Consider the following 17,711-nt stretch of genomic DNA (forward strand, 5'->3'; position numbering starts at 1 on the left):
GGACAGCCGAGTGTTGTAGTGTGTAAAAATGTTCTGTCCTCGGTTGCAACACTCACTACCGAGTTCCAAACTGCCTCTGGAAGCAATGTCAGCACTCCTAGAACTGTTCATCAGGAACTTCATGAAATGGGTTTCCATGGCCGAGCAGCCGCACACAAGCCTAAGATCACCATGCGTAATGCCAAGCGTCGGCTGGAGTGGTGTAAAGCTCACCGCCATTGGAGTCTGGAGCAGTGGAAACGCATTCTCTGGAGTGATGAATCACACTTCACCATCTGGCCGTCCTACTGACAAATCTGAGTTTGGCGGATGACAGGAGAACGCTACCTGCTACCATGTATAGTGCCAACTGTAAAGTTTGGTGGAGGAGGAATAATGATCTGGGGCTGTTTTTCATAGTTATTTTTGCCCATGCTGCAGATGGCTATATCAGTCCACTAATACAGGACTACTAAAGGCCCAGTGCCCCCAATTTTCTTTAAATATTTTTCAGGGTGTGCTGGAGCACCCCTACTTCCGTTTGGCTCCTGGAGTAAATGGTAAACTGTTTCTGTTGCAAAACGTTTTGCAACAGAATCCGACTAATGAATACACCCCTGGCTAGGTAGCCCTTGGGAGAATCTCAATTGCATACTCCTCGTGTCCTCTCTCCTCGCCTCCTCAAAATCCATTGGAGGAGAAAGCCAGAGGTCCCTCCCCTTTGACCTTCTCTTCCAATGGGTTTTGAGAATGAGGAGACGAGAGCGGACACGAGGAGATTCTCCCCTTGTTTCACTACACTTTAATCATTTTTAATTTTATACACAAAACACTAGTCATACAGGAGGAATACTAGTCTAGTCACTAGTCATACAGGAGGTATACAAACAAACAACATATGCTAGGGGGTACAAATAATTACAGGTTATGGAAAGGCCTTAAAAGACAGACCTATTGACTGTTTTTACAGCTTTCTTATTAAAAAAAATGTAGAATGATCTTAATTTACTGCTCAAACTCCTTATAGAAAACAAGTGTTTTTTTATTAGTGAATTTACATTTATGAATATACAATTTTTCCATTAAAATAGTTTTTCGTTAACCTTATTATAGTTAAGGACACCGAGCAGCACATTCTCCCATAATAAACAGGTCATCAAAAATATTATCAATTTTAAATCTACAAATATCTTGCTATCATTTCTTCACATGTAGACAATGCCAAAAATAAATGCAAAACTGTTTCTGGACACTCATCACAAAAAGTAGTTAGTGTTAATGTCTTTTTTGAGTTTCTTCAGGTAATGATTCGTAGGGTAATATTTATGGATTTGACCTTTCACTACACTTTTAAAAATACATTTTTTAACAAGATCAGCTTTAAAACCATAGCTTTCTGATTAATTTATCTCATGAGATACAGTTGTTTGCATCATCTCGTATTGCTTTGTTTCTTTTAGTTTTTTTGCGTTAAAATAATCTTTATTTCCTATTCAATGGGCTATATTTTAAACAGAGGATTAACGTCAATACATTAAATTTATATTTTACACTTTTCATGCTCTGGCACTACTGTTTCCACCAATCACAGCCCTCAAAGGAAACAATAACGTCATATGTGCTTTCTGGAACCTCCTTCCTTTCAAAAAAATAAAACGATTACAAAAAATAATGGTGTCGCACCGCCCTTTTATTTAGCAATTAGCCAGCAACTACCCCCCCCCCCCCCCCCCCCGGTGATTTATACTAGCTTTTGAGATAATCAACGCCATTGCTGAGGCCCACGAAGGATTTGAAAGGTAATGCAGCTTCTCAATGACTTGACCGCCTGCATATATATTAGCTATGTACTCAGCTTTAAATTGAGCAATGGTTTGCTTTGTTGCTATTAAGTTAATGGCGGCTCCCTTTCCGTCTCCTCGTCGTTGTCGAAGGGGAAGGTGGCGGTATTGCTGACGTCTGTTGACGCGGGTACTTGCGTGCCAGTGACTCGGTATTACACAAATTCGCTCATTGTCCAAAAGCACATACAGTGCGAGTTACCTAGCTACAAGGCATATGAGACCTGGATAAATTAAGAATATAATCTGGTTTATTCACCAACGGCAATGTTTAGCAAGCCAACTAACGTTACGTAGTTTGCTGACTGACACGTTACCCGGCCTAAATTGACAAATTGGCTAACTAGCAATCGGTAATGTTTGCTAGCGAACGTATTCAAATTAGAGTATACTGTCTAATTTGTCTTTAGCCAACGCTGCAGTTAAGCAGCTAGCTAGCTCCGGTAACGTTACCTAGTTAGCGATGTTTAGCTACTTAGCTAACATTGCCACAGTTAGTCTTTAGGTTTAGTGCTGTCAGCAATTTAGCTAGCTAGTTAGTAACGTTACTGAATTTCAAATCAAAGTGTATTAGTCACATGCGTCGAATACAACCGGTGTAAACCTTACAATGAAACGCTTACTTACTAGCCCCTAACCAACAATGCAGTTAAAAAATATATACGAATACGAAAAAAAAGTAAAGTAAAGTAAAGTAAAGAGCAGCAGTAAAATACTAATAGCGAGACTATATACAGGGGGTACCGGTTAGTGATGCACCGATATGACATTTTTGACCGATAGAGATAAACTATATTAAAAAAAATTGTGACTTTTAAGCATTCTAGTACAGTTAAATAGTTAACACACACGGACGCAGCGGTCTACGGCACTGCATGTCAGTGCAAGATGCGTCACTACAGTCCATGATTCGAATCCAGGCTGTATCACATTTGTCTGTGATTGGGAGCCCCATAGGGTGGCGCACAATTGGCCCAGCTTCATCCGGGTTTGGCCGTCATGGTAAATAAGAATTTGTTCTTAACCTACTTGCCTCGTTAAATAAAGGTTACACACTGATCAAAAATGTATTTTGTTGGCATTTACGTATGTCCCCATTACCAGTAAAACAATCCAAAGTCATTTATTTCACTTACTTGCTGTGGTGTTTCATTGCTCATTTGTTCAGTAGTTTTATTCTGAACCTGGATTTCTATGGAACGCCGTTTGGGTCTTTGTGTGTCAAAAAACATACATGTCAAATAACACTTTGATGTGTCAAAAAACACTAGTTGACCAATCAGGACCAGAATATGACTGCACGTCACATAATAATTTAACGCGTTAATGATTTTTTTACATAGTTATTACACATTGATTACACTATCACTTGTATTTCATATGTCTCCACGATTCATAGATACGTATGCTATGATGCTGGTAAAGTTGTCTCGCCATAAAATGTAAAAAGAAAAGTTAGCTAGCTCATGGATGCAAACAATGTTCTTCCCCAAAAACATAGCAAAACGACATCTGTTTCAGTAGCTATAGTTAGCTAACTATATAGCTAGGTGTTATCATCTAAAATAACCCTAATTTATAAGACCGTTCATATTTGATTAATGGTGGTCGGACCCGTCTGTGATACTAGGCACAATAAGGATTAGCCACAATAATGTACTTTGTGGTTAGCCTTCAATTAAAGTATGGCATAATTCTACTATTTGTATTCAGTTGCATCACTGTCAATAACATACTTTTATTTTGAAGGCAAATCGTAAATTCCACTTGTGCCTAATCCTTATTGTGGCTAGCTTCACACCACATAACCCGGTCCGGTCGAGCATCACTAGCCAGATGAAGCTAGCTGGCTGCTTATAACATTAGTTTTGGGCAACAGGGTTAAGTAGCTGGCTAGCTATTTATTTTCATGAACTGAAGTTCAATTTCAATAGGCGAACAACAAGTGGCAACCTAGCTAATACTTACTCACAAGGATTCCTAAATCATTGCTAAGAATAATGAAAATGACTTCAGTTTCTTCTGGTCATTGTTTTCAGCCTGGTTGTATTGGTGCTAGCTAGGTACCAAGCTAAAGCTAGCTACCCCAGAAGTTGCGTTCGAACAAATTATGCTTTATTACCAACGCGGTATTGTAAAAACATTGTTCGTGGCCGGTGTTTGCTTGTTTGCAGACTTTATACAGCTTTGACAGTGCTACTGTATCTTTTTTGACACGCAAAGACCCAAACGGTGTTCCGTAGTATGTATGTCGTGAAGCTAATAGCAGTGACGCTATTACTGTAACTCCGGTAGGTTAACATCTAAAAAATAGCACACTTGAATGTGTATACTGGTGCTCGACCAGTCGGCCAAAGCCAACATCACCCACGACAGAGAACGGTTGATTGTCAAGGGCAATGAATTCCATTATCTTGGCTTTAATGGATTTCGCCATTGAGTTGTCTCGCTGAAATTTTCTTACTCTTTCAAATGACTGCTCGACTTGTTGACTGCTCGATCCACACAGCAGACATTGTGGGCTAGGTTAGGAATGCTTTGTTGCACGTGTAGCTCAAAATTTTACGTGGCATCATAACGTCATGTACCTACGTTATATAGGTATGCGCGTCGGCGTTAAACTAGACATCGGACAATACCGATGTTAGCATTTTTAGCTAATATTGGCCAATTCCAATATGTTCACCGATATATCGTGCATCCCTAGTACCGGTACAGAGTCAATGTGCGGGGGCACCAGTTAGTTGAGGTACATGTAGGTAGAGTTATTAAAGTGACTATGCATAGATGATAACAGAGAGTAGCAGCGGTGTAAAAGAGGGGGAGGGGCAATGCAAGTAGTCTGGGTAGCCATTTGATTAGATGTTTAGGAGTCTTATGGCTTGGGGGTAGAAGCTGTTTAGAAGCCTCTTGGACCTAGACTTGGCGCTCCGGTACCGCTTGCCGTGCGGTGGCAGAGAGAACAGTCTATGACTAGAGTGGCAGTAGTCTTTGACAATTTTTAGGGCCTTCCTCTGACACCGCCTGGTATAGAGGTCCTGGATGGCAGGAAGCTTGGCCCTGGTGATGTACTGGGCCGTGGTCGACCAATTATGATTTTTCAATGCCGATACCGATTATTGGAGGACCAAAAAAAGCAGATGCCGATTTAAAAATATTTATTTATTTGTAATAATGACAATTACAACAATACTGAATGAACACTTATTTTAACTTTATATAATACATATATAAAAATCAAATTTAGCCTCAAATAAATAATGAAACATGTTCAATTTGGTTTAAATAATGCAAAAGCAAAATGTTGGAGAAGAAAGTAAAAGTGCAATATGGGCCATGTAAAAAAACTAACGTTTAAGTTCCTTGTTTAGAACATATGAAAGCTGGTGGTTCCTTTTTAACACGAGACTTCAATATTCCAAGGTAAGAGGTTTTAGGTTGTAGTTAATATAGTATTTATAGGACTATTTCTCTCTATACCATTTGTATTCCATATACCTTTGACTATTGGATGTTCTTATAGGCACTTTAGTATTGCCAGTGTAACAGTATAGCTTCCGTCCCTCTCCTCGCTCCTACCTGGGCTCGAACCAGGAACACATCGACAACAGCCACCCTCGAAGCAGCGTTACCCATGCAGAGCAAGGGGAACAACTACTCCAAGTCTCAGAGCGAGTGATGTTTGAAACGCTATTAGCGCGCTAACTAGCTAGCCATTTCACATTGGTTATACCAGCCTAATCTCGGGAGTTGATAGGCTTGAAGTCATAAACAGCGCAACGCTTGAAGCACAGTGAAGCGCTGCTGGCAAAACGCACGAAAGTGCTGTTTGAATGAATGCTTACGAGCCTGCTGCTGCCTACCATCGCTCAGTCAGACTGCTCTATCAAATATCAAATCGTAGACTTAATTATAACATAATAACACACAGAAATACGAGCCTTTAGTCATTAATATGGTTGAATCCGGAAACATCATTTTGAAAACAAAACGTTTATTCTTTCAGTGAAATACGGAACCGTTCCGTATTTTATCTAACGGGTGGCATCCATAAGTCTAAATATTCCTGTTACATTGCACAACCTTCAATGTTATGTCATAATTACGTAAAATTCTGGCAAATTAGTTCGCAATGAGCCAGGCGGCTCAAACTGTTGCATATACCCTGACTCTGCGTGCAATGAACGCAAGAGAAGTGACACAATTTCACCTGGTTAATATTGCCTGCTAAGCTGGATTTCTTTTAGCTAAATATGCAGGTTTAAAAATATATACTTCTGTGTATTGATTTTAAGAAAGGCATTGATGTTTATGGTTAGGTACACATTGGAGCAACAACAGTACTTTTTTGCGAATGCGCACTGCATCGATTATATGCAAGGCAGGACACGCTAGATAAACTAGTAATATCATCAACCATGTGTAGTTATAACTAGTGATTATGATTGATTGATTGATTGTTTTTTATAAGATAAGTTTCATACTAGCTAGCAACTTACCTTGGCTTCTTACTGCATTTGCGTAACAGGCGGGCTCCTCGTGAGGCAGGTGGTTAGAGCGTTGGACTAGTCGGATTAATTTCTTTACACCTTCTGTGTATTTTTACACCTTCAATCTTGCAACCTTATGGTTAATGGTACCTTCAGGCGTTTGGAAATTACTTTCAAGGATGAACCAGACTTGTGGAGGTCTACAATTGTTTTTCTGAGGTCTTGGCTGATTTTCTTTTGATTTTCCCATGATGTCAAGCAAAGAGGCACTGAGTTTGAAGGTAGGCCTTGAAATGCATCCACAGGTACACCTCCAATTGACTCAAATTATGTCAATTAGCCTATCAGAAGCTTCTAAAGCCATGACATCATTTTCTGGAATTTTCCAAGCTGTTCAAAGGCACAGTCAACTTAGTGTATGTAAACTTCTGACCCACTGGAATTGTGATACGGTGAATTATAAGTGAAATAATCTGTCTGCAAACAATTGTTGGAAAAATTAATTGTGTCATGCACAAAGTAGATGTCCTAACCGACTTGCCAAAACTATAGTTTGTTAACAAGAAATTTGTGGAGTGGTTGAAAAACGAGTTTTAATGACTCCAACCTAAGTGTATGTAAACTTACGACTTCAACTGTACGTATGGTCACTGTGGGGACGACGTCATTAATGCATTTATTGATGAAGCCAATGACTGATATGGTATGCTCCTAAATGCCATCAGAGGAATCCCGGAACATATTCCAGTCTGTGCAAGCAAAACAGTCCTGTAGCTCAGCATCTGCTTTGTCTGACTGCTTTCTTGTTGATGGAGTCTCTGGTGCTTCATGCTTTAATTTTTGCTTGTAAGCAGGAATCATGAGAATAGAATTATGGACAGATTTGCCAATTAGAGGGTGAGGGAGAGCTGCCAACATACTGACTCAACTCCAGCCACTTTAATAATGGGAATTGATGGAAATTATGTAGAAATGTATCATTAGCCACTTTAAACAATGCCACTTAATATAATGTTTACATATCCTACATTACTCATCTCATATGTATATGTATATACTGTACTCTATATCATCTACTGCATCTTGCCATCTTTATGTAATACATGTATCACTAGCCACTTTAAACTATGCCACTTTATGTTTACATACCCTACATTACTCATCTCATATGTATAGACTGTACACTATACCATCTACTGCATCTTGCCTATTCCGTTCTGTACCATCACTCATTCATATATCTTTATGTACATATTCTTTATCCCTTTACACTTGTGTGTATAAGGTAGTAGTTGTGGAATTGTTAGGTTAGATTACTTGTTGGTTATTACTGCATTGTCGGAACTAGAAGCACAAGCATTTCGCTACACTCGCATTAACATCTGCTAACCATGTGTATGTGACAAATAAAATTTGATTTGTTCTTAGTGCCAGCCTCTGACTGTGGTGGTATGTAAACAGCTACGAAAAATACAGATGAAAACCCTCTAGGCAGAGAGTGTGGTCTACAGCTTATCATGGGATACTAAACCTCAGGCAAGCAATGGCTCGAGACTTCCTTAGATATCGTGCAGCAGCTGTTATTTACAAAAATACATCGTCTTCCGCACCTTGTCTTAACAGACACCTCTATTGTATCCTACTGGTACAGCGTATAACCTGCCAGCTGTGTGTTGATCGTGTCGTCGTTCAGCCACGACTCCGTGAAGCATTAGATATTACAGTTTTGAATGTCCCGTTGGTAGTTTAATCTTCCGCGTAGGTCATCTATTTTATTTTCCAAAGATTGCACGTTTGCCAGCAGAATGGAAGTGGGGGTTTATTCGATCGCCTATGAATTCTCAGAAGGCAGTCTGCCCTTTGGCCCCTTTTTCTCCCCTTCTCTTCTCGCAAATCACTGGGATCTGGGCCTGTTCCCAGGAGTGTAGTATAGCATTCACGTCGGAATCGTTAACCTGTTTGGGCTAGGGGGCAGCATTTTCACGTTTGGATGAAAAGCGTACCCAGAGTAAACTGCCTGCTACTCAGTCCCAGTTGCTAATATATGAATATTATTAGTAGCTTTGGATAGAAAACACTTTGAAGTTTCTAAAACTGTTTGAATGATGTCTGTGAGTATAACAGAACGCATATGTCAGGCGAAAACCTGAGAGAAATCCAACCAGGAAGTGGGAAATCTGAGGTTTATAGTTTTTCAACTCTTGGCCTATCGAATGCACAGTGTCTATGGGGTCATATTGCACTTCCTAAGGCTTCCACTAGATGTCAACAGTCTTTAGAACCTTGTTTAATGCTTCTACTGTGAAGTGGGGGCGAATGTTTTGGAGGCAAAGCCAAATGTAAACTGAGGTTTTTGGATATAAATATGAACTTGATCGAACAAAACATACATGTATTGTGTAACATGTTGTCCCGGGAGTGTCATCTGATGAAGAATATCAAAGGTTAGTGATACATTTTATCTCTATTTCTGCTTTTTGTGACTACTCTCTTTGGTTGGAAAATCGCTGTATGCTTTCTGTGACTAGTTGCTGACCTAACATAATGATATGTTCTGCTTTCGCCGAAAAGCCTTTTTGAAATCGGACACTGTGGTTGGATTAACGAGAATTGTATCTTTAAAATGGTGTCTAATACTTGTATGTTTGAGACATTTGAATTATGAGATTTCTGTTGATTGAATTTGGCGCCCTGCAAATTTATTGGCTGTTGGCGAGGGGTTCCTAGACAGCTTAAACTAAACATATAAACTCAGCAAAAAAAGAATTGTCCCTTTTTCAGGACCCTGTCTTTCAAAGATAATTTGTAAAAATCCAAATAACTTCACAGATCTTCATTGTAAAGGGTTAAAACACTGTTCCCCATGCTTGTTCAATGAACCATAAACAATTAATGAACATGCACCTGTGGAACTGTTGTTAAGACACTAACAGCTTAAAGACGGTAGGCAATTAAAGTCAGTTATGAAAACTTAGGACACTAAATAGACCTTTCTACCAACTTAGAAAAATCACCAAAAGAAAGATGCCCAGGGTCCCTGCTCATCTGCGTGAACATGCCTTAGGCATGCTGCAAGGAAGCATGACGATTGCAGATGTGGCCAGGGCAATAAATTGCAATGTCCGTACTGTGTGACGCCTAAGACAGCGCTACAGTGAGACAGGCCTTGCAGCTGATTGTCCTCGAAGTGGCAGACCACGTGTAACAACACCTGCACAGGATCGGTACATCCGAACATTACACCTGAGGGATAGGTACAGGATGGCAACAACAACTACCTGAGTTGCACCAGGAACGCACAATCCCTCCATCAGTGCTCAGACTGTCCGCTATAGGCTGAGAGAGGCGGGACTGAGGGCTTGACGATGGGTTGGTGCCTATGGGCACCAACCCATCGTCGCTGGACCAGACAGGACTGGCAAAACAATGCTCTCTACTGACGAGTCGCAGTTTTGTCTCACCAGGGGTGATGGTAGGATTTGTGTTTATCGTCGAAGGAATGAGCATTACACTGAGGCCTGTACTCTGGAGCGGGATCGATTTGGAGGTGGAGGGTCCGTCATGGTCTGGGGCGGTGTGTCACAGCATCATCGGACTGAGCTTGTTGTCATTGCAGGCAATCTCAACGCTATCCGTTATAGGGAAGACATCCTCCTCCCTCATGTGGTACCCTTCTTGCAGGCTCATCCTGACATGACCCTCTAGCATGACAATGCCACCAGCCATACTGCTCGTTCTGTGTGTGATTTCCTGCAAGACAGGAATGTCAGTGTTCTGCCATGTCCAGCGAAGAGCCCGGATCTCAATCCCATTGAGCACGTCTGGGACCTGTTGGATCGGAGGGTGAGGGCTAGGGCCATTCCCCCCCCAGAATTGTCCCGGAATTGCAGGTGCCTTGGTGGAAGAGTGGGGTAACATCTCACAGCAAGAACTGGCAAATCTGGTGCAGTCCATGAGGAGGAGATGCACTGCAGTACTTAATGCAGCTGGTGGCCACACCAGATACTGACTATTACTTTTGATTTTGGATATTCCTACCGGCCAAACCCTCCCTAACCCGGACGACGCTATGCCAATTGTGCGTCGCCCCACGGACCTCCCGGTCGCGGCCGGCTGCGACAGAGCCTGGGCGCGAACCCAGAGACTCTGGTGGCGCAGCTAGCACTGCGATGCAGTGCCCTAGACCACTGCGCCACCCGGGAGGCCCCCATGCAACGTATTTTTTTAACTTATTTCGTACATAATGTTGCCGCTACCGTCTCCTCCTATGACAGAAAATAATTTCTGAACAGCAGGACTGCGATTACTCACAACGGACTGGCACAATCCTTTTTTTCTTTTTAATGGATATAAACAAATATCCTGGTATGTGTGCATAGGAATTCAAACTATGATAAATAGTTAGCTAACTAGTCAATATTCTTTTAGGGGCGAGGGGTGGGTGACTATCCTCAGTTTCCATGGAGATGCTCTGCCTGTCCGGTCAGTCCACCATATCCCTGTATTTACAAAATAGACTTGCAAGAGGGTTCTGTCCAGTCCCCATACACACCAGTGAGCCATCATTAAAGTTTGCTACATGCGGAAATCTTACCATTTGACCAGTTAGTACATACATCAATCCTTTTATTACTGAATGACAGACTAGCCTAGTTATATGGCATAACAAATATGCTTAGTGTGTAATATCGGTTGTCTCTGTATTTTAATGTTTCAGTAATTAGTGGTCGTTAAAGGTTCCGTTTAGTCAATGTGATTTTCATATATGTTTCCTAACATGCTGACCAGACCGGACACGTCGTGTGTGCGAGCGTCGCAAAATAAATTTAGAAATCCATGTTATTCAATTATTGCACCCACACTGATAAGTCGTTCCTATTTCTGACGCAGATCACGCTGAAAGTCATCTCCTCATTGGTTTATAGAAGCAGGTACCCACATGCCATCTCCTCATTGGTTATACCCACGTGGGTGATTGAAAGACAAATTTGTTGCCGGTTGTCGTGGTAATACAATGAAAGTTTAGATGCGATCACCATATAAATTCAAATATGAAAAAGCCTGTAAGGAGGAGAGATGACTAGAAACAATTCGGTTGGCCGTTTTAATGTGTGGATTAATTGTCGGAGTAGAGGTCCTTGTGCATTTCAGGTAAAATAACAACTCAATGTTTATATCCCAGGACAAATTAGCTAGCAACAGGAAGCTAGCTAAATAGGATAAGTTAACGTTAGTTAGCAAGTGCAAGCTAACTAGCTAAATTGCCATACATGTTTAATGCTTTTCGACCTGTCGCCAAATTAATGTCATTGGTTCAGAGTTTGTTTTGATATTTTAACCTGCGTGTTGTGATTTGGTGTGGGGGGGGGGGCAAAATACATTTCTGCACGATAGCGCACGGTGGCGCACGCGCGCAGCCGGTTTGGGTTCCGTGTCATGGAGGTTAGAATAATACTGTAAAATTGTGAAAACAATGATAATGTCCTTTTTAATGTATGGGGCTGTTTGAAAAGACCGCCTGTATTGTGGGGGGGTTTAGCCTTCCACGGTGACATCACCATGCTGTAAATTACTTGATATACCAATAAGAAAGAGTTCCAAACCTATGCTATTTGTTTATTTTTTACTATTTTAGTTGAAAATAATCACAGTAAGTACTTAATTGATATCCAGAAATTATAGAGATTTTCTTAAATTTTTATGTATCAGTATCTCTGCCTCTGCAGTGACCATGGAAGACGTGCAGAACAACAATGGCACTGAGACACAAACTGTCTCCTTCCCCACCACCATCACAGCCTCCCAGATTTCACAGATACCCCAACAGGTAACCAACAGTCTTATATCAGAAGGTTAATAATGACTCCCTGTCTTTCTGGAAGTGGGGTTTAGGAATGGGAATGGGATCACTGTTCACTGACGGGAAAGCACAATACAGGCCGTGTGGAGTTACTGCCAATTGTCAGAACATGAAGAGGGTCCATACTGTGAATAATATCAGCATGGTATTGAGAATTGGTCCTCGTCTATCTATTTTCCTTTGACCATTGCCTTTCCTCACTTATTTACTAGCGTGCTGGTACATATTAGTGATGGGAGGGGGAATACAGTATTGTATCACAATATTATTTCTGTTGATTTTCTATACAGTGCATTAAAGTATTTAGACCCCTTGACTTTTCCCACATTTTGTTACAGTACAGCTTTATTCTAAAATGGATTAAATAGTTTTTCCCCCTCATCAACCAACACACAATACCCCATAACGACAAAGCAAAAACAGGTTTTTAGAAATTGTAGCAAATGTATACATTTTTGCATAAATATTCAGACCCTTTACTCATTACTTTGTTGAAGCACCTTTGGCAGCGATTACAGCCGCGAGTCTTCTTGGGTATGATGCTAAATCAAATTTATTTATATAGCCCTTCGTACATCAGCTGATATCTCAAAGTGCTGTACAGAAACCCAGCCTAAAACCCCAAACTGCAAGCAATGCAGGTGTAGAAGCACGGTGGCTAGGAAAAACTCCCTAGAAAGGCCAAAACCTAGGAAGAATCCTAGAGAGGAACCAGGCTATGAGGGGTGGCCAGTCCTCTTCTGGCTGTGCCGGGTGGAGATTATAACAGAACATGGCCAAGATGTTCAATTGTTCATAAATTACCAGCATGGTCAAATAATAATCATCACAGTAGTTGTCGAGGGCTCCAGAGCCTTTCCGTTCACCTTCACACTCCTGGGCCAGACTACACTCAATCATATGATCCACTGAAGAGATGAGTCTTCAGTAAAGACTTAAATGTTGAGACCGAGTCTGCTAGGCAGACCATTCCATAAAAATTGAGCTCTATAGGAGAAAGCCCTGCCTCCAGCTGTTTGCTTAGAAATTTTAGGGACAATTAGGAGGCCTGCGTCTTGTGACCGTAGCGTACGTGTAGGTATGTACGGCAGGACCAAATCGGAAAGATAGGTAGGAGCAAGCCCATGTAATGCTTTGTAGGTTAGCAGTAAAACCTTGAAATCAGCCCTTGCCTTAACAGGAAGCCAGTGTAGGGTGGCTAGCACTGGAGTAATATGATCACATTTTTTGGTTCCAGTCAGGATTCTAGCAGCCGTATTTAGCACTATCTGAAGTTTATTTAGTGCTTTATGGACAATTCCTTCAACCTCATTGCTTGGTTTTTGCTCTGATATGCACTGACAACTGTGGGGCCTTATATAGACAGGTGTGTGCCTTTCCAAATCCATGTCCAATCAATTGAATTTACAACCGGTGGACTCCATTTAAGTTGTAGAAACATCTCAAGAATGATCACCAATTTTGAATCTCATTGTTAAGGGTCTGAGTATTTCTGTTTTTGTTTGTAATACATTTGCAAACATTTCTAAAAACCTGTTTTCGCTTTGTCATTATGGGGTATTGTTTGTAGATTGAGGAATTTTTATTTAATCCATTTTAGAATAAGGCTATAATGTGGAAAAAGTGAAGGGATCTGAATACTTTCCGAATGCACTGTATACTGAACAAAAATATAAAGTAAATATAAACGTAAAGTGTTGGTCCCATGTTTCATTATCTTGTTAAATAAAAAAATGAATGAGCTGAAATAAAAGATCCCAGAAATGTTCCATACGCACAAAAAGCTTATTTCTTTCATTCTGTGTACACATTTGTTTACGTCCCTGTCAGTGAGCATTTCTCCTTTGCCAAGATAATCCATCTACCTGACAGGTGTGGCATATCAAGAAACGAATTAAACAGCATGATCATTACACAGGTGCACCTTGTGCTGGGGACAAGAAAAGGCCACTTTAAAATGTGAACTTTTGTCACACAACACCACAGTTTTGAGGGAGCGTGCAATTGGCATGCTGATTCTAGGAATGTCCACCAGAGCTGTTGCCATGGATTTGAATGTTACTTTCTCTACCATAAGCCACCCTCCCAGGCCCACTCATGGCTGCTCCCCTGCCCAGTGACGTGAAATACATAGATTAGGGACTAATTCATTTATTTAAACTGACTGATTTCTTTATTTACATTTACATTTTATTTATATGAACTTTATATGAACTTTAACTCAGTAAAATTGTTAAATGTTGCGCTTTATATTTTTGTTCAGTATACAGTGCTTCGTCCTTTAAAAGTTGCAGCGTACTGCGGCGGAGCTTGCATGGTGCCGCAGAATTCTATGGCACGTTATATCAGTGTGAACCACTGGTACCATTTAATGCTAGTTTGACCACCAGAGGGCATCTTTGAGAAGTATTTGATAGCCTTCGATAGTGGCTGTACTAGAGAATTTAGCCTTTTTTGTAAGAACATAGTATATGGGACTGATTTTAAGAAACTTTGCTCAATTCATTTGAAAATATTATGGTGTTTCTATTCCAAGAAAAACTAAAAACCCTCTGGGTTTCCGATAGGATGGAACAGAAAATATGGCGCTGTACAACGTGACGGTTGGGAGTACAGTACTGGGCTATTTAGCTAAAGTGTCTCCTTGTCGTGAAGGAGACGAGGTTCAATTCCCCGACGGGGAGGAAGGAGTAGGCTCTCCTTGTAAATGAGAATTTGTTCTAAACTGAATTGCCTACTTAAATAAAGGTTACACTAAGAGCGTTGCAGGAGCTGTGTTTACTTTGCTTTGTTCCGGGAAAATGTGGACAGTGCTGACTTTCAATGTAGCAACTGCTTGCTTGCGGAGGACTACAGGAGTGAAATAGCTACTCTTAGCAGGCAGGTAGAAAACCTGCATAAGCTACTGGGGAACCTATGCCCACCTACTTTTTATTTTTCTTCCACCCCAGTAGCCGGACGCCGCTCTGGCCTGGTGGAAGTTTCGCAGCCGTGTCGGCTCTCCATATGACTGGCCGGTGCTCAGCAAGGTTCCATCCGGGAAGGGGTCTCCCCCTTCCCAAGAGAACGGAGCTGTCCTCGACCCAACCAACCAGCCATGGAGATATGTCACTTGTCGTAGAAGTCGTCCTCTGGCAACGGGGGTCTCCATGGAGATGTTGAGCCCGGAACTGACACAGACCAGAAACAGCTTTGCCGCCCTGGATCCAGAGGTTCCGGCGCCTTCTTCCTTGGTGGTTTTCCAATCAAGATCGGATCTGGAGGCACCTGCGTCATTCGTCCTCGGTTCTGTCTCCCTTTTCGGTGGCTTCTACCTCGTGTTCAGATCCTCGGAGCTCCCAGCCTCACCAGACCGTGAGGCTGCCTGAGAGACCGGCCCATTCAGCATCACTACCTGTCATCATAGGCAGCTCTATGGTGAGAAACATCTCGGTCCCCAAGGCAAAAACCCTGTCCTGAATTTTAAAGAACTGATTTTAACATTAAAAGACTCCAAAATGGCCAATAATTTCAGGTCCAGTACCATTGTTGGGCCTCGGGTGTGAAAGATTCAGCGGACTGCTGGCATTACACATCTGGCTAAAATACTACTGTAGCTCTGCTGGAGTCACTTTTATTGATAACTTTGACACCTTCTGGAAACGGAAGATACTCTACAGGAATGACGGAGTCCATCCAAATCATCTTGAAACAATGACTGGTAAAGGATCCAAGACCAGCTCAGTTAATCCCTACCATTGTGACAATCAGTCGTCATAATGCTGCATCAAATGTACATGATCTTAGGGGCATTGGCAAACACAATGTAAGTAATTACATTTATGTACCCCTAATTGCACCGAATACATCTGTTTATCCTACAGCTATTGTAAGCAGTAATCATGAGCCTATAAACCAGAGTTACACTGTTAGCACTGAGGTGGTGTGCACTAGTAGGAAGACCACTTTATGCAGCTCACCCTGCACTATCAACTCCAATGTAAATAACAACAATAACACCTCTTATAAGCTTCCCAGTAAAGCATTAAAAACAATCAAGCAACCCAGAAAGGGCTAAAAATTGCCCATATTAACATATGTAGCCTAAGAAACAAGGTCCATGAAGTCAATAACTTGCTTGTAACAGACCGGTGTTGCGGTCTATATTCAGAACCACATTCCTGTAGAAATGTTAAATACTGTTGAAGTAATATGGCTAAAGGTTCATCTGCCTCGCCTAAAGCCCATTCTTGTGGGAAGCTGCTATAGACCACCAAGTGCTAACAGTCAGTATCTGGATAATATGTGTGAAATGCTTGATAATGTATGTGATATCAACAGAGAAGTATATTTTCTGGGGGATTTAAATATTGACTGGCTATCATCAAGCTGCCCACTCAAGAAAAAGATTGAAACTGTAACTAGTGCCTGCAACCTGGATAAGGTTGTCAGTCAACCTACCAGGGTAGTTACAAACAGCACAGGAATTAAATCATCAACATATATTGATCACGTCTTTACTAATGCTGCAGATATTTGCTTTAAAGCAGCATCCAAAATCCATAGGATGTAGTGATCACAATATAATAGCCATATCTAGGAAAACCAAAGTCGCAAAGGATGGGCCTAATATAGTATATAAGCGGTCATACAAGAAGTTTTGTAGTGATTCATATGTTGATGTAAAGAATATTTGCTGGTCTGTGGTGTGTAATGAGGAGCAACCAGACGCTGCACTTGATGCATTTATGAAACTACTTATTCCAGTTACTAATAAGCACGCACCCATTAAGAAAATGACTGTTAAAAACTGTTAAATCCCCTTGGATTGATGAGGAATTGGAAAAATTGTATGGTTGAGAGGGATGAGGCAAAACGAATGGCAAGGAAGTCTGGCTGCACAACTGATTGTCAAACGTACTGCAAATTAAGAAATCATGTGACAAAACTAAATAAAAATAAACTATACTATGAAACAAATAAATCCGGCCAAAAGCCAGTAAAAATGCAGAGCGCCAAATTCAAATATATTACTATAAAAATCCAACTTTCATGAAATCCCACATGAAAGACACCAAATTAAAGCTACACTTGTTGTGAATCCAGCCAACGTGTCTGATTTCAAAAAGGATTTACGGCGAAAGCACACTAAACAATTATGTTAGGTCAGTAGGTAGCCACAGAAAACACAGCCATTTTTCCAGCCAAAGAGAGGAGTAACAAAAAGCAGAAATAGAGAGAAAATGAATCACTAACCTTTGATGATCTTCATCAGATGACACTCATAGGAATGTATTTTTTGTTCGGTAAAGTTCGTATTTATATCCAAAAATCTGAGTTTAGGCAAGACGCTACTGTATCACTTGGCAAAATGCAGAGCGCCAAATTAAAATTAATTATTATGAAAATTACTATAAAATCAAACTTTCATTAAATCACACATGAAAGATACCATTAAAGCTACACTGGTTGTGAATCCAGCCAACATGTCAGAATTCAAATAGGCTTTTCAGCGAAAGCATACGATGCTATTATCTGAGCATAGCTCTTATAGTAAACAAA

The 17,711-nt window shown here is 41.0% G+C and overlaps 1 protein-coding gene across 6 annotated transcripts in view; it reads left to right on the forward strand.

Moving 5' to 3' along the window:
* The first annotated feature begins 1,622 nt into the window (after positions 1-1,622).
* LOC139535859 (cyclic AMP-dependent transcription factor ATF-1-like) overlaps positions 1,623-17,711 on the forward strand; it is a 34,941-nt gene continuing 18,852 nt past the window's right edge. For 3 of the 6 annotated variants that reach the window (XM_071335712.1, XM_071335714.1, XM_071335713.1), the window contains exons 1-2: positions 1,704-1,778; positions 12,037-12,137. In XM_071335712.1, the coding sequence (XP_071191813.1) occupies positions 12,042-12,137 (96 nt within the window). In that variant the 5' untranslated portion in view covers positions 1,704-1,778; positions 12,037-12,041. Of the gene's footprint in view, positions 1,779-12,036; positions 12,138-17,711 lie in introns of all 6 variants that reach the window. The other 3 variants (XM_071335715.1, XM_071335716.1, XM_071335717.1) reach the window with 2 other exon arrangements.

Source organism: Salvelinus alpinus, chromosome 12, assembly GCF_045679555.1.
Source record: "Salvelinus alpinus chromosome 12, SLU_Salpinus.1, whole genome shotgun sequence".
Taxonomy (NCBI): Eukaryota; Metazoa; Chordata; class Actinopteri; order Salmoniformes; family Salmonidae; genus Salvelinus; species Salvelinus alpinus.